Source organism: Peromyscus maniculatus, chromosome 8 (assembly GCF_049852395.1).
Source record: "Peromyscus maniculatus bairdii isolate BWxNUB_F1_BW_parent chromosome 8, HU_Pman_BW_mat_3.1, whole genome shotgun sequence".
Lineage (NCBI taxonomy): Eukaryota > Metazoa > Chordata > Mammalia > Rodentia > Cricetidae > Peromyscus > Peromyscus maniculatus.
This window is the reverse complement of record NC_134859.1, coordinates 19,005,779-19,031,132: the sequence shown is the minus strand read 5'-3', so window position 1 is coordinate 19,031,132 and position 25,354 is coordinate 19,005,779. Positions and strand designations below refer to the sequence as shown.

The window sequence follows — 25,354 nt, the reverse complement described above, 5'->3', positions numbered from 1 at the left end:
AGGCCTGGCACATCCCCTAACAGCATTTTTATTTGATTTATATTGAGGCAGGCTCTCATGTAGCCCAAGATGGCCTCCAACTTGACTATGCTTAGCTAAAGATGACCTTGAACTTCTGATCCTCCTGCTTCAACCCCCAAGTGCTGGGATTATAGGCATGTGCCCACCATGTCTGGCTCACCCAGCATCTTGCTAACATAGGGCTCAATGTCCACATCCTGCAGGTGCTGATGGGTGTGAGCATGGTAGAGTCGAAGGGTGGAATCCAAGCGAATAGAAACCCACACTCCGTCACCGATCCAGGCCAGCTGTCGCACCTGGCTTTCCCGCCTTGGATGGGCATCAAATGACTTCTGTTGGTTAATGGCAGCCAGTCAACAGGGGTGGGTAATGGAAAGGTAAGGGATGTGGGCTTGCTATGATATGATGCAGGGCCCACATTAATGACACCCAGCCTGTCCCAACCTCCAATCTGGCAGAAGCCTCTCCCAACTCTGGAGGCCATTAGCAAGCACTTGCCTCAATCTGCATTGTCTTGGGCTGGATGACGTGCACCTTGTTCTTATAGCCACACCAGACTCGGTCGTCCACAACAGCCATGCAACGGATGGAGTGATGGGGGTGGCCCAGGTCCATCAGGTGGTAGTTGCTCAGGTCCCACTGGCCATCTAAAAAGAGCCCAGAACATTTGCTCAAGTCTGGCTAGGGTCTATCTCTGTTCATAGGGTTGGTGTGGAGGATCTATTGCCAGACTCAGGATGAACCGATGGACCGATAGACCAATGGACCAATGGACCCAGGAACTCAGGAACCCAGGAATCCCTAGGCCTGCTTCTGCAAGAGCCACTACGCCTTACCCTCGCCACGATGGAAGATAGCCAAGGTCCCATCTGCAAGAGCTACCAGCACTCGGCCTTTGACATGCCTGGAATGGTAAGTCAGTGAGGTAGGCTGAGGCTGCTGGGCCCTTGGGTCCCTGACCCCACCCCTTAGTGGGGGCCACATACACCAGGCTCAGCACCGAGTCTTTTAGCTTGATGGAGTGCAGACACTTCTTCCAGTTGGCTACTGCTGAATGCACGTAGAGCCTGTAGGGTAAGGCAGGTGGGCAGAGCTTACATAGTTCATTGAGCCCTCCCACCCCACCATGTCCTGTGTCTTTGGCTTTGCCTACCAGCCATTCTGGGCTCCTAGCCACATGGTGGGTGCAGCACTACTGGTGGTTGCTGAGGGCTCCCCACTGGGCTCCACCTGAGGCTGTGCAATGCTGCCATCGGGCTCTGGCCCATTCTCACTGCAAGAGGAATGGCAGCTGTAGCCAGAGTGTGGGTCACAGCGGCATGTGCTTGCTCCCTGCCAGCCTCCCTTCCACTCATCTGATGCAACCTACCTGACAGGCTGGGTGCTGGAGGGCGGGGTAGGTGCCAGGTCAGTGAAGACATGCTCTGTGAGGGGCCCGGGCCGAACTGTGGTTGCTTCTGGCTCACTGGGACCAGGGTCTGGAACCTCTGTGGCTTCTGTGGCTTCTTCTGTGGATTGGGATGGGTTTACTTTCCCATTGGCAGTGGCTGCCACATCCCCTGTGGAAAGAGAAGTAAGCTTGGCAAGGCAGAGAAAGAGAAATTTGGGGATAGGGAGAAGACCATCTGGGACTCACCCTGCCCCTTGTCCAGTACTGGAGTGTCTCCTCGGGAGGAACAGTTGCTTCGAGGTACGTTGCAGCGGGTAGCACACCCCACCAGAGTGATGCCAGCCAGCACACCGTCGGCACCTGAGTCTTCAGTGTTCACATCACTGTCTAAGAACATCTCCCCAGGGGGGTAGTCACTGTCGCTGGCCGCTGGGGGGAAATTTCCAGCCCGTCAGTCCAATATAAGAACTGTCTGCTTTGCTGGCTCTGCTCTCACTTAGCCTAGTCTCCACACACGGCAACACCTGGCCCTCTACTCTCAGGCCTAGGGTCAAGCTTATAGGTTGAAAGGAATTAACTGAGAAATAATGTTCTGCTCCATTATACAAAAGATCCAGAACTCCAAGGAGTAGAGGCCATCTCAGCAAATAGGTAAGGTTTCAAAGAAAGACCTGCGGAGCCCTCAGCACTATCCTGGGGCTGGGCTAAGGGGTTGTGGGGCTGCTGCTAAGGGGTGAAGCTAGGACCTTCGCCTGTACCCTGGACAGCTTCCTCCTGGAACATGGAGAAAGATGACTTGACATACTCTCTATGCACATTCCTGGGTCTCTAATTCCTATTTACTCAGTATCCCTGTCCTACCTGGCTGAAAAGGAAGAGCCACTGCCTCAAGCACCAGCTTTGCAGGGCAGTCCATAGGCAGCAAGTGCCTGCTGTTAGAGAGCACCTGGCAATGGGAGCCCCAACTCACCAGGGATGCTGGAGATACACAGGACGTGGGCATTGCAGACTGTGAATTGATCCACAACAGTGCCTGGTTGGTTGGCATCAATGATCACCACTTTACTGGTGGTCAGGGTGCTGGTGAGTATCCATACCCGACTGGAGGTAGCATCCGCCTCAGAGACCTCCTTTGCCTGTTCCAGAACACATCGGAGGGAGATCAAAGCTGGTGCCTGAACTTGGTGTTAAGTCAGGGATCTCTGGGACTTCCTACGATCTAGCCTTGAATATGGAAATCAATGGATACAGTTATCTTCCCCTACAGACTACAGAACTGTATCTTGATGGTTCATTCCCAAGAAGCTATGAACTTGGAGAGGCTACTCTTGTGGGCCCTAAGTTAAGCTGTGGCTGTGCTCTAGCTTCACGGCAAATCACCGGGCCTCTCCTGTGAGCAGGAGATACCTACTTCTCTGTATGACACAAGATATGCCTGGCTCTCCCAAGCCTGACCTCTGTTGACCAAGGGCAGCAGACAGTTCTACTGCTCCATAAGCCGAAAGGCAACCTGGACTACAGGAGAGGCAACAATAGTATCTTGGATGCTGGTAGCACCTGCTTCCTCACCCAGACTTGTCACCAAGGTATGTGGTCACTTTCAGCCAGAACCTACAGGGAACTATCTAGAGACTTTATGTAGAGTAAAACCACATTCTTAACCAACACACTGACCTTCTTCTTCTCAGGTGATGGGTGGCTGCTCTTGGGCTCCCCTTCTACTTCCCGGTCACAAGTCAGAGGGTCTCTCCCTGGTGTGGGCTTGGCTCCATTGCTAGAGTCCTCTTCATTCGGTTTCCACCCACTCAGGTTGACACCAGCAGCACACCAAAGCTGCAAGGGCAGGGCTGTGGGTCCAGGCATACCGGCTCCTCGGCTGGCCCCTCAGGGGCTCTAGCAATGGAGACTACCCTCTGCCCATGGCTCCTTAGGGGCCTCTGAGCAGGGGCCTCAGTGCTCACCTTCATTGTGGGGTCCTTCTCCACCAGAGGGCGGCAATACACAGGGACAGGCACATTTTTCATCCGGTTGTCTTCCTGGCCTCCATTGGGGCTCAGCTGCAACAGAGCAGGAGGTACTGTAGTATGCAGCCAAGGGAGACACATTGGTCTGTAGAAGCCTGAGTCAGCTGCCCATTGGCGTCTGGTGGACAATGCATTGGGTCTGGCTCTCCTGCCTTCTGTGCTAGTTAGATTCTGTCAACTTAACACAAGCTAGAATCACCAGGGAAAAGGGAACCTCAGACCCCATCAGATTGGTTGGTAGGCATGTATATAGGAGGTGCCACCCTGGGCAGGTAGTCCTGAGCTGTATAAGAAAACAAATTGAGTATGCAATGGAAAACAAGCCAGTAAATGTCCCTCCGTGATTTCTGCTTCAGTTTTCCTTGATGATGGAAGTATAAGTCAAATAAACCCATTCTTCACCCAAGCTGGTCTGGACAGTATTTTATCATAGCAAAAGAAAGCAAACTAGAATACTCTCAGAGTTACAGATCCACCAATGTCAGGTAGGAGGGGGTACCCTCCTGGCTTCTCACATACATTGTGCCTCCTGGTACTGCACCACCATTTGTGCTGGGCCTTGGTGATGCCACCCCCACAACACCCTCTGGACAAGACCCTTTGCCCCAAGTACCTGCTTGTACTTGGCAGGCAGGCTCCAACCACAGGCCTGCAGCCTCCCATCATCATTGCGCACGTGTTCTCGAACCTGGCGATACTGCTCCCGCTTCTGCTCCCGCCGGGCAGAAGAGGTGCAGTCACTGGGTGAGAAGAAAAATGTGAGCAGTCTGTGTGAGGCTGGGGCACCCACAGTCCCACTGATCTTCCTGGTAGTGTGCCATGTCTCAGAGCCCACCTGAATCTGTCTTTGCCTTTCCTGGGATAGGGGGTACTCATCTGACATACAGTAACTTCCCCCACTATGGGGTGTGACCCTGGGCTTAAGAGGTCATTTCCAACTGTTTCTGGGGCCTGTTTTCTGCTGGGCACTGAGGTTCAGATGGCAGTGTAACCTAGGTGAGATTACCAGTGGTTACTCACAAAGGTGGCCTGCTACAGCTCCTTGTGACAGCAAGATGCACAACCAAGTGTCAGCGGCAGTATTCAGACCCTAAGGCTACAAAGAGGAGGCAGGGGTACTGTGGGACCCAGCACAGTCTTCAGAGACTAAGTGAATGGTCCCTAAGAACTGCAGTTCCTGCCAAAAGGGATTCAGACAGTACCTGAGCACTAGTTCTTGCTGGGGGTAGTGGGCCTAGATAGAAGCTGTCCTCTTCCCTGCCTGTTCCACAGTCAGCCAACTAAAGGTCTGCTCTCCAACTTCAAGCATGGAGTGGAATGGGCTTAGGACACCTGGCCCTCTCCCTTAGTAGGCTGAAGACACAGGGGGCTGAGGACACCCACTCGTCAGGGAAGAACTCCAGGGGTCGGCTGCCAGCTGAGATCTGGCACATGGCATGGCTGCGACGCTGGCTGAAGCCGGCTGCGGTGGGTGACTTGTAGTGAATGTTCACAGATGGGTAGGACCGTTTGGCCGGAGGAGGGCTGGATGAGGAGCTGAAGAGGCGGCTGAAGCTGCCATGGAGACACAGAGTTGAGCCATGTGTGGAGTAATGGCAGGCAACAGAAGCCTCTCCCTCCCTAGAGCACCATACTCACAACTGCCAGATAGTGGACTTCTTCTTTTCCTGGACAGATGGGTGTTCCCTAGATGCTCTGTAAGGAAGGGTAAAGGAGGAGCTGAACCAGCTGACTCTGGGGCCCTCCAGACTGTTCCAACCCTCTAGGGAAAGGGAATGTGTTGGAGAGCAGCCAACCCCATAGCCTGCTATAATTCTACAACTCCAGTTCAGGAACCACAGATCCAACCAGAGCCATGAATGGGTTCAAGAACTGTCAGAGGAAGTGCAGGGGGCACACCTAATCATCTCAGTCCACCGCACAGCCTCCTGCAGCTCCATCAGCCGCTCCTTGTACTGGTTTCGTTCCATGAGCACTCGGGCCATCTCCACCCTTGTGAAGCGTCGGCGCTGGGCCATGGGGATTTTGTCCTGCAAAGGGGAGAACATGGTTCCACCAATGAGGGACAGCAGGACAGTCAAGCGTATATGGCTTCCTTCTGAGATGTCTACCACCTAGATGGGGGTACAGTTAGGAAGATCTAAGTGGGGACAAGTGATGGTGGGGTGACAAGGGCATGGGGAGAGGGTCAGGGCAGCCTGAATGGGGTTTGCTACTCTTCTCCCGAAGTTGCACCCTGAGCTTGAGCAGGATGAACTTGAGGGAGTTGGGAGAAAGTGCACAGGAGGCAGGTCCTCCATGTACATGGCCCCACCCACTCGGAATCTGCTTTGGTCAGTGTAATAAAGAGGGCCGAGGTCTGAACTAGCCACTCTTTCATATCCAAATGTCCACAACCCAAGTTCTCAGCCTCTCCTAGATTATCCTAAAATAAAAAACTCTATAGCAGGGGGACAGAGCATCACATGCCCCAAATGACTGAGCAGATAAATGACTGGTGACGGGGTGTCATTCTGTTATAAGGAACCCAGCCTGTTCTCCTAAAGGTGTTGTGATACAGGAGGGCAAACTATGATAGCCCGGACCAAATTTGGGGAGGGGGAGGAGGTGCAGGCTCAGAGCTTGGTTGTACTCTGCAGATGCTTACTATGTATCTGCAGCCTCTTTGGTAACAGAAAAAAACAGTTGGGACTGCAGTAAACATCAAGGGGAAAGGGTAAGAAGGCAGCCCTGCCTCACTCTAGGGAGGGTCTGATGTCATCAAGTCACTCAACGGATTAGGAAGACATGAATTGGGTTCAGAGGTCATAAGTGAGAGGTTAGGAGGGCCCAGAAGAACCAGCAAGATTAGGAAGCACTGTCATTCCCAGCCCACCCGTGCCCACAGGTTAATAGTGGATATACCAATTCTGTACAGAGATAGCTGCTTACATCCTCCACCTCTTCTCTGGGCTCACGGCGCGCGATTACTGCCTCTGACTTGACTCTATAAGATGTGGGAAGAAGCAGGCAGGATAAGAGCTCTGCCAAATGTGCTCCACAGCCCAGACATTTGGCTGCTCTAACCAAAAGGGGGGGTGATCCAAGCCCAAGAGGGAGTAAATCAAGGTATCCTGGTGGCCAGGCAAGTCCAGAGCAGGTAATTCCCACAGGCCCTCCCTACACTGTCCTTCCCATCTCGAGGGGCTAGAACCAGGGTGCAGGATTTACAAAGACAATGTGGATTTGACCTTGGCTGATGAGAGGGCTGTGGAGCAGAGGTGTGGGTGCCTGATCAGCCCCTCATGCCTGAAGAATAGGGTGAGAGCTGTAGCTAAGGATGGCACCACCATTCCCAGAAGGGTACATGAAGCAGAACTCTGTACCTGGTGAGGGCACAGAGGACTTGAGAGGAGACAAGGGGGTACACAGACCATGGACCTACCTAGTGGCTGGACCTTGAGCAGAGCGCACACAACGTTACTAGGGTAGCAGGGGCTCTGAGATCTCAGAAGTGGAGGCTGCCTTCATTAAGGACATAGAGAGGTGGCAGCTTGGAAACCTAAGTCTCTGGTGTTCTCACCGTTTCAGCTCTTCTTCAAGCTCTTTGATTCTGTTTTCCAGCTTGACTTTGGCTTGTTTGGCGGCTTCCAGCTCACCCTTCAGCACCTCCTGCTCTCCTGACAGTTGGTCAACCTTGGCAATGAGATCATTCTTCACCACATTCAAAGCATTTCTTTAAAGGGCAGAGAGATGAGGGCTTAATGAGAGCACACGTGCACACTTTTGTGACAAGGACTTCTATATGTTTTATTTTGAGACAGAACCTTGCTATGTAGCTCAGGCTAGCTTCAAACTCATACTCTTCCTGTGTCTGCCTCTGGAATATCAGGAGTATAGGCCTTTGACACATCCTAGCAGGCACATTCTGATCTAGAATGGGAATATCTGTTTAACCTGGGCACGGAATGTAGCAGTCACCCTCACTAAAGGCTCCTTACAGTAAGCTTTCTCAAGGAACCACTCAAGAGTCCTATGGATTGTTCCCACTAGAAGTCACGTTTCAGGGGCCATCCAGGCCTGGGTTGGACCCGGCTGGTATAGAAGATTCTTACTTTGTCTCCAGAAGCTGTGAGTTCTCCAGCAGCAGGTTCCCCACTTCTTTGCCCATCCCTGAAATGAAAGGTGGTGAGGTTTCCCTTGAGCCTCTCCAAGTGGATTTTGTTCCAGTGCACCTGCCTCTGCCCCAGACAACAACTGTCCTGGCCCTGGGCCTTCAGGTGGAAAGGGATGAGGGCTTGACATTCCAACCTGCAGGGTAGCTGGGCTGCCAAAGGAGGGGCAATCAGACCTGGAGAGATCCCTGGCCTCTTCTATAGCCAGTACAAAGCCCTGCTTTTCCCTGAGTTCACATGGAGCTAGATATTCCTTCTAGCTAGCTCCCAGGAGAAATTCTAGCCCTGGAGTGGTCCCTGTGATGCCACTTCATTCCCTGCCTTAGCTATGCCCCTACTCCAGATCTATGGTTTACCCACAATGAACCAAGGCCTTTCAATGCCACCCACTGGTAAATAAATGTTGGCATTGTGACAAAGGACAGAGCTGACAGCACAGTACTCAGAGAGAACCTTTGCCCCAAGGATGACGGCTTACTGCAGTTGCAGGCCACCATGAGGTTACATGTAGGTCTGGTAGGACCTGGCCCTTAGCAGTGGGGTCAGGAAGCATGGTGAGGGAGTGAATGTGAGAACAGGACCTTTTTGTGGGAAACTGACCCAGCCCTTCTGCCAACAGATTGAGTTCTCTGAATATATATCCTATAATGGCCAAAGAACAAATTTAATCCTCAGGTTAGCCTTTCCCCATATTGTCTGAAACAGCAAGGGCACAGTGAAGTGCTGGAGATAGGTCAGCCTGATGTCCATTCTGACCTCCTTTGCTTCAAACCAGGGCCTGTTTTCCCCTGGCAGCCTAAGAGAGCACACCAGGCGCAAGGTCTGTCCTGGGCCTATGGAGCCTCTCAGAGACTGACAGTGGTTTATCCATGGTGACCAGCAGCTTGGAGGGAGGGCCACCTCCCACCCCAGCTCAAACAGAATGGAAAGATGGCCCCTCACCCCAGGCCTGAGGCCCCTGGAGCCCTGAAGCCCCACTCACTGCCATTGCCCACCATGAAGAACAAAGCAAATGGCTCATGAAGCATGAGAAGATGTTGGAGAGAGAGAGGAGGCCAGAAAGAGGAAAAACAGACACTTAAGCAGGGCCTTGGCCTTACCAAAAAAATCATCGCGCACTACGGGAGCATCCCAGTCCCACAGGAGACGGGCAACAGGGCGGGAGGAGGGAGAGAAAAGAAGCGCGTTAAGCCTATGTAGACAGCAAGGTGGGAGGTGTTAGGGGCCACTTCTGGCTGGGTTAGAGTTGGCAGCAGAGGGAACAAGAGGGCAGGAGGCTGGATGAAGCCAGGGACTCCTGTGGAACTTTACCTGTGGGCAATAGAGCAGACAGCCAGAGGAAATCACACAATAAGGAGCTGTGCCCAGGGGCTTGGCTGCCATTGAACACACTAAAGGGCCACAATTACAGGGGTATGTGGGCCTCAGGGACTCTTGTGCACAGCAGTTCAGCCTGGCTACCCAGGTGGACTGTACTTGACAGGGGCCTCATGGCACCCTAACTCCTGGGGTGTACAGTCTTATGTTCCTAGTGGCTCTGTAGATCCCTCAGAAATGGCCCTAAGCCCTTCAGGCCTTTTCTGGCTTGAAGATGGGCTCATATATTACGTCTGTCTGTAGTCAGTGGAGCAATCCATTTGGGCATTTGGGGCAGGAGCAGGCTGGGAGCAAAGCGCATGGCTACAGGGGCAAAGTCCTGGAGCAGCCAGACAGAAATAAGGTCAGTGTGCACAGCCCTTGGTGACAGTCAGCGGCAGGGGGAGTCCCACGTGTATGCCCCACCCCCTGCTCCAGCTGCTCTCCACAATGGAAAGAGGGGAACCACACGGAGACAGATGGGAGAGATACACACCTGAGAACTCCCCTGGGCCACGTCCAGTGAAGCAGAGAGACAGGGAAGGAAGCAACAAAGATCAATTGGTAACTAGAACCAACAAATAAAAAAAAGCAACAATGATTCAGCCATTCCTATGTTGATGGGCATGAAAAACAAAACACTTCAGCAGGTCAACACATCGCATGGATACAGAAACTCTAAAGAGAGAGACCAAAATGGACATCCCTCCCTCTCCAAGGGACCTAGAATAACCCAGTTCTTGTTCATCTCTGCCAGAAATCTGTAGCCTACCCAGCGGTAGGCTAGAACCCAGCAGACCTCAACAATTAATGGCCTGTAGAGAGAAGGATGTGTGTGGTGAGCAAAGGATACCAAGGAAGCCCTCCAGAGGAACAGGCCATGCTACCGGTGCACATAAGGAGGCCCTGACATATCACAGATATGCACCTGGAGCTGAATTCAGGCGTCTCCTGTTCAGCCCAGTACTTACAGGAGTAGAGAGAGGGAGAACATGACCTTGAGTGAGGGACAAGAAGAGGATAAGGGAGAAATTACCTTACTGTGAAGAGAAAATAAACCAAAGAGTAGTGGGGGGCTAGAGAGCATGGAGTGGTTTGAACAGACCTCACTGGGTACAGCCCACTTCAGTACCGACTGCTAGGAAAAAAATGGGACTAAAGTAGGGAAACACTTATTTTTCCCCAATAAATTTAAGGAAAAAATTCTGTTCTGCTTGTGTACTTCTCAGGGGAGAAAAGGAGCATGAAAACCCACTTGATTTAAAGAACAAAACAATGTTTGCCACAGAAATCTAATAGAGTACCAGTTCAGAAGGGGCATCCCTTTCCTCAGCCTCTCTAGACAAGCATCCCACACTATCCATTCTCCCAGGCAGGTAGTGTGGTATCAGGGACTCTAAGCATGTTGGGTGTTTTGCATCACTGCTCATCACTATCTTCCCCTGTCATACAAAAGGCATTCATTATTCTGCACGATCATCCAGGACACACTGCTACACATCACCAGAGAACTGTGGCCCATCTATCTGTTGTTCCACTGGTTTACACCTCTGGCGGCCCTCCATACAGAGAGCAAGGCAGCACCAGCTCCCTGCCAATGCTCTACAAGTCTCTTGATTAATTTTTACTTTCATTTTTCATTAATCCTGAAGCTGAGTTGTTTTTATATCACCTGCACTTTTCTAATTTATCCTTCGCTAATTTTCTATTGTATTTGATTTGCTTCAATGGCGCGCGCACACACACACACACACACACACACACACACACACACACACACACACAGACTTCCTTGTCCTACTTTTTTTTCTGAGTGCTGGAGATAAAACTGGCTCTTGCTAAGCATATGTCCACTGAATGGCACCCTAAATAAACACACATACTCTTATCACAGTCACACGTGTTGATATTTTCTTTGTTGGTTTTGGTAATGTACAGACCCGGCTTATGGAAATACTCTCCAATATCCTTTCTTAGCTTTACTGCCCTTGTATTTTTGTTTAAATATCTGATCAACCTAGAATTAATTTGTTTCATGGTGTAAGATCAGACAACCATTTTATTACCATACGGAGTGGAGTTCACGTCAGTCCAAACAGCTCTGAGCCCATTCTCTTACACAAGTTTGTCTACTTCTCTAGGATAGCTGTTTCTAGACATCTAGGACTGGTTACTACATGGGCAGTCTGCTATAGAAGGAAGGAGTCTAACCACTGTATACCAGAATGACATAGGTTGGGTCTGCATGTCACAATTCAGATTCCTCTAAGTGATGCAGGGGAATTGCTTGGCTTCTCTGAGTATCAGTTTCCTTATTTGTACATGGAAACACAATCCCCTTATGGTGCATGGTGTGAAATTCCCAGGAGACAGTGCAGGCAGAAGTTGGCATGATACTTCCTACTCCTGAAACATCCATTCTGTAATGTGTTTTCCGCGGCATTTCTGAGGCCTTGCGTGTGTGCACGTAGGGAGCTTTAAACAGTAACTGGCGTGTTATAGTTTAATTTGCAGCTTTCTTTTTTTTAACTGAGCTTCTTAAAATAGTGCATGTTACAACTTACGTTGAGTAGATATAGTGTGTGCCAGGCAGATACCTTTTACTATCTTTGCTGCTGATACATGGAGCTGAAAGCCAGGACTCCTGAGCAAAGAGTTCACCACTGTTATCCCAGCTGATGATCCAAAGCAGCGTTTACCTAGTGACTTAAGGCTGTGTTTGTGAGAAGATAGCATCTCTCCCTCTCCTGCCTTCGAGATGCTCAGAGAGCTGAGGAGATGTGTCTCTAGAGCCGCATCCGTTGCTCAGGTATGTTTACTCACTGTATCCTGCCATCTGTGCCAGACCAATCTTTAAAACCACACGAGCGGCCGTGGCTACAAGCCAGAAGGGCCCCTGGGTGCATATCTAAGTAGATGAGACAGACCTCAACACATTCCTCCAGAACTTGGTCACCATAGTAAGTTATTTGGCCCTGTACTCACAGACTGTAGAGTAGTGAGTACTGCCTGAGCTCCTTATGACCCATCTGACTTCCACATTCCCACATAAAAAGGATCTAAAACATACTACCAAGAGTGGGTCTCATGGCAACCTTAGCTCAGGGTGGCCACTGTCCCACAGAAATGACAGCAGAGTGAGAGATGTACGGCAACACACAGGGAAGGATATGTCTTTGTTGTAGCAGAACAGGACTCTGATGCCCACTTCCCCAGAACAAATACCATCACCCTGACTGTGTGGCCACAGTGCCAGCTACATAAGCTCATAACCTGGCCACAGGTACCTCAAAGACTATTCCCTGTGCCCCATGTATCTGAACTTCCACCCTTCACTACCTGACTGTGAAGGGGCAGCCCTAGCCAGAGCTGCTGCTCCCTGTGGAGCACTGAGAAGCAGCAGCAGCAAGGTCCTATTCTGCTTAGAAGTGGATGCGGAGGCCTATGTGAGAAGCCTGTCCCTTTCCCCAGCACAGAGAGGTGGCTCTGGAGCCATCCAGGAGTGGCTGCTATGGGTGTGTGCTGCAACTGCAGCCCAACATCTCGAGCCTTTCCCAGCATGTGGCCCTACTCCTAGCACTCAGCTGCCTACAAGACACCAGGGGAACCAAATGCCAGCAGTGTAACTCTGGATAAATTTAAAACTATAAACTGGAGACTTTAGGGGACATTCATAGAATGAAAAATTTACCTTAGTAAGATTATGAAATAAAAGTCTTCAACCCAAAGGAGAAAAAAAAAACTTTCCCTTCATCATAAATTAAAAAACAAAACAAAACAAAACAAAACAAAAATCAACAGAGCCCAAGTGTCAAAGAGTCTTAGGTGATAGGCTGTGTTTACCTAGGAGGTCAGCTCCCTCATCCACATCCCCGATGACCTCAGACCCTGCTGTAGATAGTTCATGATACAGGGAGTCAGTGTTGATGCCAAAAGCTTTGTTTACGATTCCCTGGGTCGGGCTGTTGGGATACATACAGAAAGAGCAGTTAGGAACAGCACTGCCGCACCACCTGACAGCAACCCTAAAAGCTTGTGTTAGGTCTGCAACTGAAATGTCTCCCGAAGCCCAGACACTAAAAGCCTATGGTGCAACCTTAGGAAGCGGGGCTTGGTGGGAGGAAAGGAGATTACAGAGGGTACGCATTTCAAAGTACCAGGAGGACCTTAGCCCTTCTTCCATGTCATAGGCTCCTCTCACCACATGCTTCCTTCATCAATACTGTGTTACCACAGGCCCAAAGGCTAAAGCTCTGAAACTTTTGAAGCTGTGAGTCAAAATCAATCTTTTTTTTCCGGGAAAGGGTTCCTCTGTGGAGCAGCCCTGCCTGTCCTGAACTCACTGTTTTGTCACAGGGATAGGAAGCTGACCAGTACACCTGTTCAATGACAACCCTGCACTGTGGGTACAGACATGACTGGGATGTGATAATGATACCTCATCCCCACCCCCAAAGGCACACTGAATCCCTCATCCAGGGCCTGGTTGAGTGAGCACCTGCTTCCTGTGCGGTCCAGACGGGTTTCCGGACACACATCCAGCTCTGGGGTGGAGTCGATAATGTCCTGAACATCAGACCACTCATCACTGCTACCCATACCTAGTACAGAACATAGGAAATCTGGTGTCAGGGGACAGCCTGAAACTTCTGCCCTATTCATAAAGGCTCACTAGTTTCCACTAGACAGGACTGTCAAAAAAGGGTTCTCCTCATACTGGCCAGGTGGATGAAGACTCCAGTACTATGGGAGTCTATGGAAGGCGGCCCATAACAGAGACATACACTGTTGAGGGTAGACCCCACTCCCTGCCCTGTGTGGCAGCATTTAGAAACTGGGTCTTTTTTTGTTTTGTTTTCCCAGACAGGGTTTCTCTGTGTAGCCCTGGCCATCCTTGAACTCAAGAGATTCACCTGCCTCTCCTGAGTGCCGGGATCAAAGGAGTGCACCACCACCGCCTAGTAGAAACTGGGTCTTTTAATATTTATTTAATTTTATTTTTGAGACAGAGTCTCATGTACCCTAAGCTGATTTTGAACTCCTGATCCTCCTACCTTCGCCTCCCAAGAGCTGGGATTACAGGTGTGGACCACCACGCTCAGCCTGAAGGCTGGTCTTAAAGGAAGTGATCAAAGTTAAAGGAGGCCATATGGCTCACCTCACTCAACTGGGGTCCCTACGAGATCAAAGCACAGACCTCATGAGGACACAGGGAGGTGGCCCTTTGTAGGGAAGCCCAGGAAGAAGGAACTCTGGAGAGACTATGCCTGCCTGTGTCTTCCTGGTCATCCTACTTCTAACTTCTAGAACAGCTATTTCAACTGTCTACCTGTGGTACTTGCTATAGAGGCCTTAGGTATTATATTTCTTCAAGCTAAAACCCAAAGAGGAAGAAACTCCTCCCAGGTGTGGGCAAAGAAGGCAGTGAGCAGCAGGTATGTGACCTTCCCCCAGGGATGGGATGTCTGGTGGCGCACTCAACAGGCAGTGCACTGGACTACATACCGATGCTGACATTCCGCATCTCCTGGGTCACCTGGACCTCCATGTTACGGCTGTTGCGCTTCTCTCGGGCCCGCTTGTTGTTCTTTGTGACACTGCCATAGTCCCCCAGGGGCTGCAGGCTCTCATTGAGTGGTGTGACTGCTGCTGAGGGCACGGAGGACGTGGGTGTGTTGGATTTGGTACCTGTGGTACTGGGTGTTGCAGCTGCTGAGGACTGGCCTGACTCAGACATCTCATCATTTGGACACTAGAGCCAAACAGAGGAAGGAGGAAGAACATCACAGTAGGCCATGGTGCTATGGATAAGGTGGCTGCTGAGACCCCACGGCTCTGCTTCTCTGTTACATGGCTACAACCAAACAACACTGTGCCCACCTGCAGAGGCAGGGGTCTCCTTTTGACCTAGTTACTCCTGAACAATTGATGCTCACCCACAGCTGCCTCGATTTTTCAGAAGCAGCCACAACCTCACAGGATAGAACTTTCAGCTGACACCTGCCATAGGACAGCCCAGCACAATCATAAGTGATGATGATGTGACGCTACACAGAGGACACGGTGGAAGACAGAGTGGGTGACCTTTGCAGTTGTGTGCTCGTCAGAAACCAATGGCTAACTAGCATAGGGCAAAAGGCTCTACCTAGGGATAAGAAAGTTGCTACCTGGCACTGGGTGGCCAGGTTGTGCTGTACACTAAGGTACTTCACTACTACTGCCTACTACTACTTCTAGGACAGGAATGTTCAGCCCTGGCTGAGGACAGTGGTAGAGAGGGCCACACTGTTTCTCTGACTCTGTGGCTGGGACTTCCACTAAGTAGATCATGAGTGCTTCTCTCACACATCAGCTGAACCCAAGTTTAGCCTTGAACAGCAATGCTGTTCTAGAGGAAACTTAGGCTCTAACAGGAGCCAGCTGCTAACTTTACAAATCTTATGAGGGGAAAAAAAGACACTTAACTCAAGTGCAAAGGCACTTCAACTGAAACAAAAAACAAACTTTTCTTATGCTGATAAAAAATATTACACAATTTCAATAAAAATTGTGCCGAAACATCTATTAACTAATATGGATGAATGTATATGTCATCGGGCTGAGTAGGTGCCCTGGTCATTCCAGGAAGCAGCTGGCCTTCAGATCTCTTCGTTTCTCTGTTGGGAAGGCCAAGGACGATGACTAAACATCTCAGGAATGCACTGTACTGGGTTCTAGAGCCTTGTCTTCCAGAGAGAGGGCCTGTCTTCAGAAGAGTGTTCTGCTGAGGAGATGTTCACCAGTGTGTAGTGAGGAAAGGGAATTACATATATGGCTCCGTACAGAGCTGGGTAAATGCAGAGGTTTGAACTAACCAGTGTACACCTGGGTCTCACAGGTCAGAGCTGGTTCTGTGGGTGCCTTTGCTCAACTCACTAGGTCACTGCCAGGCCCTAGCATGAGTCTCTCAGTACTGGATACAGTCATGTCTTCAAAGGACAAGGTTCTGGCTTTATCTACCAAGCTGCTTTATTTCTATACAAGCAATTGTGTAGGGATGCTTGGCAAAGGACTGCTCTCTTGTCAGAGTTCATTGGCGCTCCCAGCATCAAGTTAGTGAAGGCCACGGATGCTGCTCTGCATCCTACAAGGGCCAGGATGGACCACAGCCAAACACAATTCAGTCCTAGCAAGCAATGCTGAGGCGAGGACCATAACACCAGCATGTAGTCTAGTCACCTTGGAAATGGCTTTGTAACAAAATTCTAGATCTGTATCTGGATCCAGCTTTTGCCCAATATGATAAGGGAGAAACATTTTTCTTCTTTACATCTTTGTGAGTGCCAAAAGAGGTGAGCATGGTTCACACGGAGCCTTTGAGATGTAGCTCTCAAAAGATTTGTGCCTGTCCTTCTTCAGAGTCATCCAGGTGCCTTCCAGATGGAAACCTCTGCTGCTGCCACCAAATAAAGGGCAAAAAACAAACTCCAAGCAGGCCAGGAAGAAGCTAGGGGTATGAGTCCCACTCATGTCCAGACCTCCTTCCTCATCATCCATTTCTGCCTACTGTAAAATGGGGGCATCTTGCCCTTGGGCTATGCCTCCCCAGTGCCCCCACTCTGTTATCCTACAGGGCCACACTTACCCAGGGGATAAACCACCCTGGCCACCACTTACCTAGGGCAAACCTCTCAACCTCCTAAACATCAACGGGGAGCAGTGACCTCCAAATGTATTGCAAAGAACCCACACTCTTAGCGGTCATTCCTCACCATGAGTAGCCACAACTGTTTGGTTAAAACACTACAGTATATAAAAACAAAAAACAAAACAAAAAACAAACAAAAATTAAGAAATTAGAAAAACCTTAAAATCTGGAGCATGAAATAAAAAGAACTTAATGTAATTACTTTTAAAAAATAAGAAAAATCAAATAAAACATACAACAAACTAAAACATAAAACATTATGGTTAAAGAGAGAAAAACAAAATAGTACAGACAGAAAAGACAAGGTAAGAAGAAAAGCTGGTAAAGCATGGCTCTGAGTGGGTGCCTGGAGCCAGGATGGGTCAGGCATAAGCTTCCATGGCCTTCTTGTAGCTTCTGCAAATGCTTAAGGGGAAGCCTTCCCACAGGGAGAGTGAGTGAGCAAGTGACTGAGCATGAAAGCTAGGCTAATGGCAAGGCCATGAGATAGCAGAGTTCTTATGGGTCTTGCTGTCTTCTTCTCAGGGCACACACACTGACAGGACAGTGAGACATGGCACCAGCACCTCTGTCTCGAAGATCTACTCATTGCCTAAAACAAGAGTAGAAGCAGTGGGTCACTTCTGACAGCCAGCAGCACACAACAGCCCTTGCAGGCAAGCTGGACACAGGCAGAAGAATAGTCAGCCAAGAACAACAGCAGGAAATTTCAGAAGTTCTGGACTCCACATCCACTAAGTTCAGAGGCCCAAGAGTGTATGTCACCCAGTTCCCTCTGTGGGGATCTTTACACCAGACCCAGGGCCACCTCCTCCACCCCGGGAAGGCAGTCTCCCTTACCTGGCAATGTTGTAGCTACCTTCCAGGTAGTCTAAGCACACAGACCCCTTGCACAGAAAACTATCTGGGGCCCTGATGAATAACCTGGCCTTTTCTGGGCTCCATGTTTGGGGTACATACCTGCAGGTGATAGTATCTGCCTTCTCAACTTGGGGCTGAGGAACTATGACCAGAGACAAGTAGAAAACAGCCCAGGCCAAAAGCTATCTCATATTTATGCCTCCTCCAAGCAGAAGCTTCCCACTCTAAGATACTGAATGCCTGTAAAGTCTCTGGAGTGCCATGCATCCTGGCTAGACATCTAGTCAGAGAAAGGCATGTATTTGGGGGGTACGTTCTGTTGTAGCTAAGTTCAACTTTAATAGACATGGGTTCCTTGGCTGCAGAATGGCCTGAGAAACTAAGGGGACTAGCCTGGACTCACAGGTGATAGTGTGAGGTCAAACAGAGCAGGAAGCTCATGCCTCCTGGCACTCCAGCTCTGTTCCTCTGTCCTTGTCTTATGTCAGGGGATGATGGACTAACTCAGGGAAAATAGCAAAGACTCAAGTCCCCTGAATGGACACAGGATACCAGTAGTTTGGGGACCCTCACTACACCCACGGCTACAAAACCTGGTAGCTGGAGCTGGACTGCAGCTGGCCGAGGTCACTCAGGTGCCAGTGGTCCCCCGCAGGCACGAGCTTGCCCCCCATCTGTGCACGTACCATGCCGTCAGCCAGGGGGAAGACATTCAGAGAGGTGGGACGCTCCTTCCTGCTGCAGTAGGAGGGAGATAAGTACAGGAGTGGATGGTTAGATGGCGCTATGAGAGAACCAAAGTCCATTTCTTGGCACAGAGATACTGTCTGATGGATGGCAATGCTTAAAGTGGCATCCCAAAACTCAGGCACTAAGTATCATTTTCACACATTTGAAAACTGTTCGTTAATTAGGACTCATGTATTTTTCCCTTCCATTACATTCTAATTTTTTTTTTTTTTTTGGTTTTTCGAGACAGGGTTTCTTCTCTATCTGGCATTGGAGCCTGTCCTGGAACTCAATGTGTAGACCAGGCTGACCTCGAATTCACAGAGATCTGCCTGCCTCTGCCTCTCGAGTGCTAGGATTAAAGGTATACACCACCACCACCTGGCTATACTCTAACATTTTTTATTTAGTTTAATTTTTTTTTTTAAGTTATTTTGCTGGGCAGTGGTGGCACTCGCCTTTAATCCCAGCACTTGGGAGGCAGAGGCAGGTAGATCTCTGTGAGTTTGAGGCCAGCCTGGTCTACACAGCAAGTTCCAGGACAGGCTCCAAAAATACACAGAGAAACCCTGTCTCAAAAAAACCAAAAATTATGTGTATGGTTGTTTTTGCCTGCATGTACATTGGCAGACATGCATACCTAGTGCAATGGATGCCAGAAGAAGGCATTGGATCCCATGGAACTAGAGTTATAGATGGTTGTGAGCTACCATGTGGATGCTGGGAATCAAACCCACATCCTCAGGAAGATCAGTCAGCACTCTTAACCCATTAGCCATCTCTCCAGATTCCCTATTTAAATTTTAAATAGAAACAGTGTCAGAGCTAACAACCCTAAAGCAATACCAACAAGAGCTTTTCCAATATTTATTATTTTAAAATTCTGTATATATTTGTGTAGCGTGTGGGTATGTGCATGTAAGTCCAGGTGTCAGCTGAGTCCTGAAGGGAGTGTCAGACTCCCTATACCTAAAGGTATCGGCTGTTGTGAGCTGCCTGATGCATGTGTTGGGAACTGAACTCAGGTCCTTTAGAAGAGCAGTGAGTGCTGGTAACTGCTGAGCTATCTCTGCAGCCCCAAGACCTTCCTTCTCCCTTCATCAACCAGTTCTCTGGGACTCCATAGGGCTTTTGTGTATAGGTCTCCACCTTTAAATTTTTTTTTAAATTTATTTTTATTTTATTGGTGTTTTGCCTGTTATGTATGTCTGTATGAGGGTATTGGATCCTGGAACTGCAGTTGTGAGCTGCCATGTGGATCCTGGGAATTGCTGCCACGTGGGTGCTTCTGGAACCCGGGTCTTCTGGAAGCAAAGTCAGTGCTCCAGCCATCTCTCCAGCCCTCCTCCCTTGTCACTGGCTAGCCTAGCTGGCCAGCAAGCTTTGGGGACCTGAGCCCCCACTGAACTTTCTCCTCGTAGTCCCTTCCCAGGGCTTCTCATTGTGAAGTGCCTTAACAGGACATGGTTTCTATGTGCAGCCATCATAGCTCACAGAAGGCAGGTCCAGACCAGAAAATCTGGTAAACTAAAGGTGAAGAGCAAAGCTCGATGCTCATCCCCAAGATTCTCCATGAGCCGTAAATAGTAAACAATAGTGGGGAGAGAGTCCAAAGCCATCCTGTCAGAGACTGCCAATCAAACAGGTTTGGCCACACACAGGTCTAGGCAACACCACACTCCCAGGGCTGTCTGTCTAAACTGTTCAAAGCTACTCAGGTCAAGCATTAGTCTGCTCATGCCATAGCTTCTGACACTGAGTGTTCAGTACCTAGAGACATGAGAGGGGAGGTATCTTTCTCTGGGGTCTCAAGGAGCCATGTCCAGAGGCCAGCAACACATACTCTGAAGGCAGAAAACGTGTGTCTTCTCCTTACTGCATGAAGAATGCCAGGGATGAAGAGGAGGGCTGAGGGCAGTAGCACACTCAGGAACTGCCTGTGGCTGGCTGTTTACCTCGAGAGTGTTGAGTCTGGGCAGGGGTCTCTTGGGAGAGACTGGGGAGTTAAGTCTGTCCTGCCCCAAACAACACTGTCTTCTGCAGTAAGGAGACCCCTGGTACTTGCTGGAACTTGACTTTGCTGTCTTTTTGGCTTGTCATGGAAAGGATAGAACCAAAGAGACTGGGTGTTGCATGTGGGGACTATGAGTCGGGGTAGTAGAGAAATGCTCAGGGCTAAGGCCTCGGAAGGCACTCTCCAATGTTTGGCTTGCATGATTCCTTCACACAGGGCATGCTGGGCTTATTAGCATTAAGTACAAAGAATTCGCCGGGCGGTGGTGGCGCACGCCTTTAATCCCAGCACTCGGGAGGCAGAGCCAGGCGGATCTCTGTGAGTTCGAGGCCAGCCTGGGCTACCAAGTGAGCTCCAGGAAAGGCGCAAAGCTACGCAGAGAAACCCTGTCTCGAAAAACCAAAAAAAAAAAAAAAAAAAAAAAAAAAGTACAAAGAATTCAGATGCTGAGCCCCAAGTGAGTTGGAGAGTTTATCTACTTGAACCTCCCTAGCTCAGCCCACAAGTGTGTGACAACATCTCACAAGTGCCAAGCCTCTGGGCCACTGAGAAAGCCAGAACAGCCAGGAACCAGAGCAGGAGCTCATTAGCCCTGCCTGTTCCAGTAGTCTCCCAACCTCCCTAACCATATTGTGCCCCCTATGGGGAAGACTCTTGGGCCTCGCTCTGACCCTACTAAGTACTCTTACTCATGATCCTGGGTGAGAACATAATGTGTTCCTAGTTCCAGGATGAGAACAGGGGAGGTGGCTCTTATCTTAAAGGATGGATCATTTAATCATACACTGCAGATGATTAAATCCACAGCTTGAGATGTTTCTACTGGCCTACCATCTCCCAAGTCAGGGCAAGTTGAAACTTCAGCCACACACTGCTCTCAGAGGCTGGAGTCAATGGCATGATTTCATCTGTGATAAGGGCAGACATTTCTTGAGTGTGGGGTAGAACCTGGAACCTCAGAAACTCAGGGAAATCCTGCTCTGCCAACTACTGTGTGGCTATGCTAAGGTACCCATCAAGTCTGTACTTCCTCAATCTTGTGAATATACAGCTGAAAAAGTTCATCAAAAAACCCTGTGATTTCGATCAAAGTAATCACTGTCCTAATTCTTCCTCCAGACAACCCCAACCTCATAGTGACCCTAGCACTGGAGTGGACAAAGACCAGCAGGCTTTTACCTTTTCCTCCACGACTGGCGAGGACTGCAAGCAGCAACAGACACAATGGCCAGCACACAGCAGCGACAGCACAGAGGGCAGGACAAGAAGACCACATTAGAGAATAAAGGTCAAACTGGCAATATCTATGCATGTGTTCACAGGGAAATCACATGCATGATGATGGTGAGATGTCTGGACCCAGGTGTTCCCCTCTAGACAAACAGCTATACACAGTATCTACAGGAATAGACACATGGGGCACAGATCTTTGTGGTTTTGACAAAAGACCCTAGGATGTGACCTACTGAACAGGTAGCAGGTGGATGAGCACAGGGCTTATCACAAATATCTAGCACACATGTGCACATAGGATGAGAAAAGAGACACACAGGCTCCCACCCACATCTGCAGCAATGGCTCAAATACAGCAAGTGTTTGAGATTCCACTGAGTTCATTCCACACATACAGACTCTGAAAACCATGCCAGGAGTGCAGGAAAAGGCCACATGCATCACAAGTGGCCAGCAGCTCAAACTCAGGAGGCTTTATAAAGTCCCTGTGGGGAACTGGAAGAGTATGAGCTCAGAGGGGAGCAAGTTAAACATCTGACCCAAAGGACACAAAGCATCCTTCCACCTCAGCCCAAGGACAGAGCTTTGGCCATGCTGAAGTATAGTTCCCTGCTGTGATAGTGGACACACCTGGGATGGAGGAAGGGTTCTTTCTCTATCTCAACTAGCCCACTACTCTAGGTCAAGATAGTTGCTGTCCATGCCTGGGGCTCTGTGCTACCTTGTTCCTGACTGGGGTTTAGATCATGGAGACAGATTAGTTTAACTACTTGCTAATGACAGGTAGAATGGAGTCTATGGGTTGAGGAACTTTTAGTGGTATTTTAATGGCCAGGATAGTGGGAAGAGCCCAGAGGTGAACATTAGCACACCCCACCCACCACCCACCCACCCATCTCCACAAACCTGGTAACAAGCACCATTCTCCTATGCTGTGGAGACTAGCATGGAAGGCTAGCAATGGGTTCAGGAGACAAAGGCAACAGGGTTGCTTATACCTTGGCCTTGGGGAGCTCAAGGGGCAGATCAGACTAAGCACCTAAGGGTTTGACCTCAGTGAGCAAGACAGCCCATACTCTTCCTGGTCAGGTTGGAGAATCCCATTTGTCAAACAACAGAAAAGGCCATGAAGGCTTCTTGGGTTTCTAGAAGGCATGAACAAAGCCTTCTCCTAGGCAGCCACCCATTATGCTTGTTAGTCTTATTCTTGGCACCAAAGGTCCTGTGCTGCCCAGAGAACAAAAGATGGCCACAGACAGAAGAGATTCACAGATCCCCTTCTCATAAAGCATGTCAAGGGCATGCTGGTTCTTTTAGGGAAAAAAGGTCAGGAAGCAGCACCAGCCCAAGGGTGCTAAACTCCTCTCAGGTAGGAGACATGCTTCCCACAGCCTGGTTGCCAGAGATGGAGACAAAATCTGATTATGAGGGAGAAGCCATGGGTAGAAGTAAAGGCTCTGGATACCCAGCTAATATAGACTACACAAAGCTATGGGTCCAGAGAATACCTTGGTAGCAAGTTCCTTCACCAAGTAGATACACATAGCAAAGCCCAACCTGCCTGAAGCTGTGGTGTCTCTTTTCCAAAGGAAAAACAGGTAACCTGACCTGGCCCATGGTGATGATCACAGTCCTTAGAGGTCAGCTTTGCCGCCTACATGTCTTTCAACACAGCCCACCTTTAGTTTTGGCTGAGCTCACAGGATCTATTTCTAGAGAACCACAGGACCTGGAGTACCCACCTGTGACATAAGATGCTGGGTACATGCAGTCTGCAATCCTGGGTCTAAGTCATGTTGATCAGCTTCCTGTGATACATTGGGCATGATTCCCCCACATTTTCAATCATAAAGCTGCCAAGCAATTCTCTTTTTGTTTTTTAAGATAGTGTTTTACTCTGAGGCCTAAGCTACCCAGGAACTTAGTATGTAATCTTAGCTGGCCTTTAACACGGGCTTTCCTCCTGCCTCAACTCCGAAGTGATCAGAATACAGACTTGAGCAATCATGCCTGGCTACAAGATGTTCTCCTGAAGGACATGCTGGCAAGAAGGTTCTGGAATGCTACAGCCAGAAACAAACATGCCAAACCTCCCAACCCTTCCACCAAATTCAGATACCATCTCTGTTCCCTTAAAGATTACTGATTATAAGGTCAGCCTGGTAAATTGGAAATTTTCTGAGGGCACAATGTGAAAGTGTCATAGTTTGCAAGGAAGGAGTTTTCCTGGGCCAGCAACTGACAGTATGAAGTTCAATACTTCTACTTTTCATTCAGCAATAATAAACTGCCAGGGTTATATATCACCAAAATTTCATCCATACTGTCTCACTAATTCTTTTTTTTTTAAAAAGATTTATTTATTACGTATACAGAAAAGGGTGCCAAATCTCATTACAGATGGTTGTGAGCCACCATGTGGGTGCTGGGAATTGAACTCAGGACCTCTGGAAGAGCAGTCGGTGCTCTTAATCTCTGAGCCATCTCTCCAGCCCGATACAATTCCTATCACAATCCCCATGGGTTTTGTTTTGTTTTTGTTTTTGTTTTCCCAGAGTTGAGGACCGAACCTAGGTCCTTGCGTTTGCTAGGCAAGCACTCTACCACTGAGCTAAATCCCCAACCTGTCTCACTAATTCTTAGTGCTTGGGATCTATTCAAACTGCTTGTACCCTGTCTATAGACCAGAACTGACTGTAAATATTGCAGATTCTACTTCCTGCTAGAAGTAGCAGCACCATGTCAGAGAACACACATCCAGCCCCTCCCTACCTTCTTCAGGTCTACAAGATCTGATTAAGTGCATTCTTATTTTCACGTCAAAGATTCTGGCATGCTGAAGAGGACAGCTTTGCCAGTCACTCAGAAAGTGGTTGGTGAAGCCCAGAGCTCTATATCTTGAACCTTCTCATTTGTAGATATAATGCATACAGGCAAGCGAGAGGAAAATGCAGCCTTATTGTGAAGTGACTAGAGGCTTTCTCTGGTCTGGACTTGACTTCAAAAGGTTCAGCTGCAGGAACTTGGGACAACAGAGCAATAGGGTGATTGATGCCTGGTTCAATGTGTGATTCTGGCTCCTGCCCCTCCCACACTTGACTAATGTCATCTCTAATCACTCAACTCTCAAACTAGGGATGCCCTGGATAAGAACTCTGATACTTGCTCTCTAGATCTCCTGACTCAGACAGAAAGTGTAAAGAATCCATGCTTAGCACCAAATCCTGAACTTGGGCCTAACAGGGACCTAGGGGAAGGAGGTCTGTGGACAACATCCTACCCTACATGAGGTGCAGGGACAGGGGCTGAGCAAAGTGGCCCATCATTCTTCTCCTAAAAAAGTTGATTAATAATAGTACATTCTAGAGCAGTGGTGTCAACCCTTTTGACATTACTATATGATGTTGTCATCTACCAATGTGTTGGGCTGCATTCACAGCTATCTCAGGACCCATGTGGTCTATGGGCCAGGCTAGATATGTCTGTTTTAGAGCACAGAGGAAGAACACGAAGCTACTGCCCCAAGGGGAATATGTACATATTTTATGTAGATCTTAAGTTTTAGATCCCATAACTCATCTGGATTGACTCTACCAGATGATACATATACATTTAGGACAAATAAGAAAATAAGATAAAAAGTGTTAGGTGACTGTTTAAAGCCCTCATTGCTTCAAAGCCACATTATCAGGTCAAGGCCTCTCTGTACTTCTGAAAGGAAGCCGTTCAGATCCTCCCAGTCCCTCCCACTAGCATCTATATAGGAGTTCAGATCTTGGTCAAGAGCCCATCCTTTGGCTCAAACCCCACACTCCACAGTATGCAAATAGCTATGAAAGCAATGTGAGCACTGATTGGCAAGTTTTCAAATATATTTTAATAAAT

The 25,354-nt window shown here is 49.1% G+C and overlaps 1 protein-coding gene across 18 annotated transcripts in view; it reads right to left on the bottom strand.

Moving 5' to 3' along the window:
- The window catches only part of Mapk8ip3 (mitogen-activated protein kinase 8 interacting protein 3), a 42,209-nt gene that overhangs the window by 2,508 nt on the left and 14,347 nt on the right, over positions 1-25,354 (bottom strand). The window contains exons 5-27 of one of the 18 annotated variants that reach the window (XM_076577532.1): positions 21,416-21,439; positions 18,087-18,231; positions 14,451-14,697; positions 13,444-13,546; positions 12,789-12,907; positions 9,442-9,453; positions 7,530-7,587; positions 6,998-7,150; positions 6,340-6,421; positions 5,335-5,465; positions 5,074-5,130; positions 4,819-4,989; positions 4,049-4,175; positions 3,373-3,468; positions 3,086-3,244; positions 2,382-2,547; positions 1,658-1,840; positions 1,391-1,580; positions 1,175-1,294; positions 1,008-1,088; positions 858-925; positions 520-668; positions 182-353 (exon numbers count right to left, since the gene is read on the bottom strand). In XM_076577532.1, coding sequence (XP_076433647.1) covers positions 182-353; positions 520-668; positions 858-925; positions 1,008-1,088; positions 1,175-1,294; positions 1,391-1,580; positions 1,658-1,840; positions 2,382-2,547; positions 3,086-3,244; positions 3,373-3,468; positions 4,049-4,175; positions 4,819-4,989; positions 5,074-5,130; positions 5,335-5,465; positions 6,340-6,421; positions 6,998-7,150; positions 7,530-7,587; positions 9,442-9,453; positions 12,789-12,907; positions 13,444-13,546; positions 14,451-14,697; positions 18,087-18,231; positions 21,416-21,439 — 2,813 coding nt within the window. Of the gene's footprint in view, positions 1-181; positions 354-519; positions 669-857; positions 926-1,007; positions 1,089-1,174; positions 1,295-1,390; positions 1,581-1,657; positions 1,841-2,381; positions 2,548-3,085; positions 3,245-3,372; positions 3,469-4,048; positions 4,176-4,818; positions 4,990-5,073; positions 5,131-5,334; positions 5,466-6,339; positions 6,422-6,997; positions 7,151-7,529; positions 7,588-9,441; positions 9,454-12,788; positions 12,908-13,443; positions 13,547-14,450; positions 14,698-16,163; positions 16,378-16,601; positions 16,741-18,086; positions 18,232-21,415; positions 21,440-25,354 lie in introns of those variants that run through there. The other 17 variants (XM_076577536.1, XM_076577540.1, XM_076577533.1 and 14 more) reach the window with 17 other exon arrangements.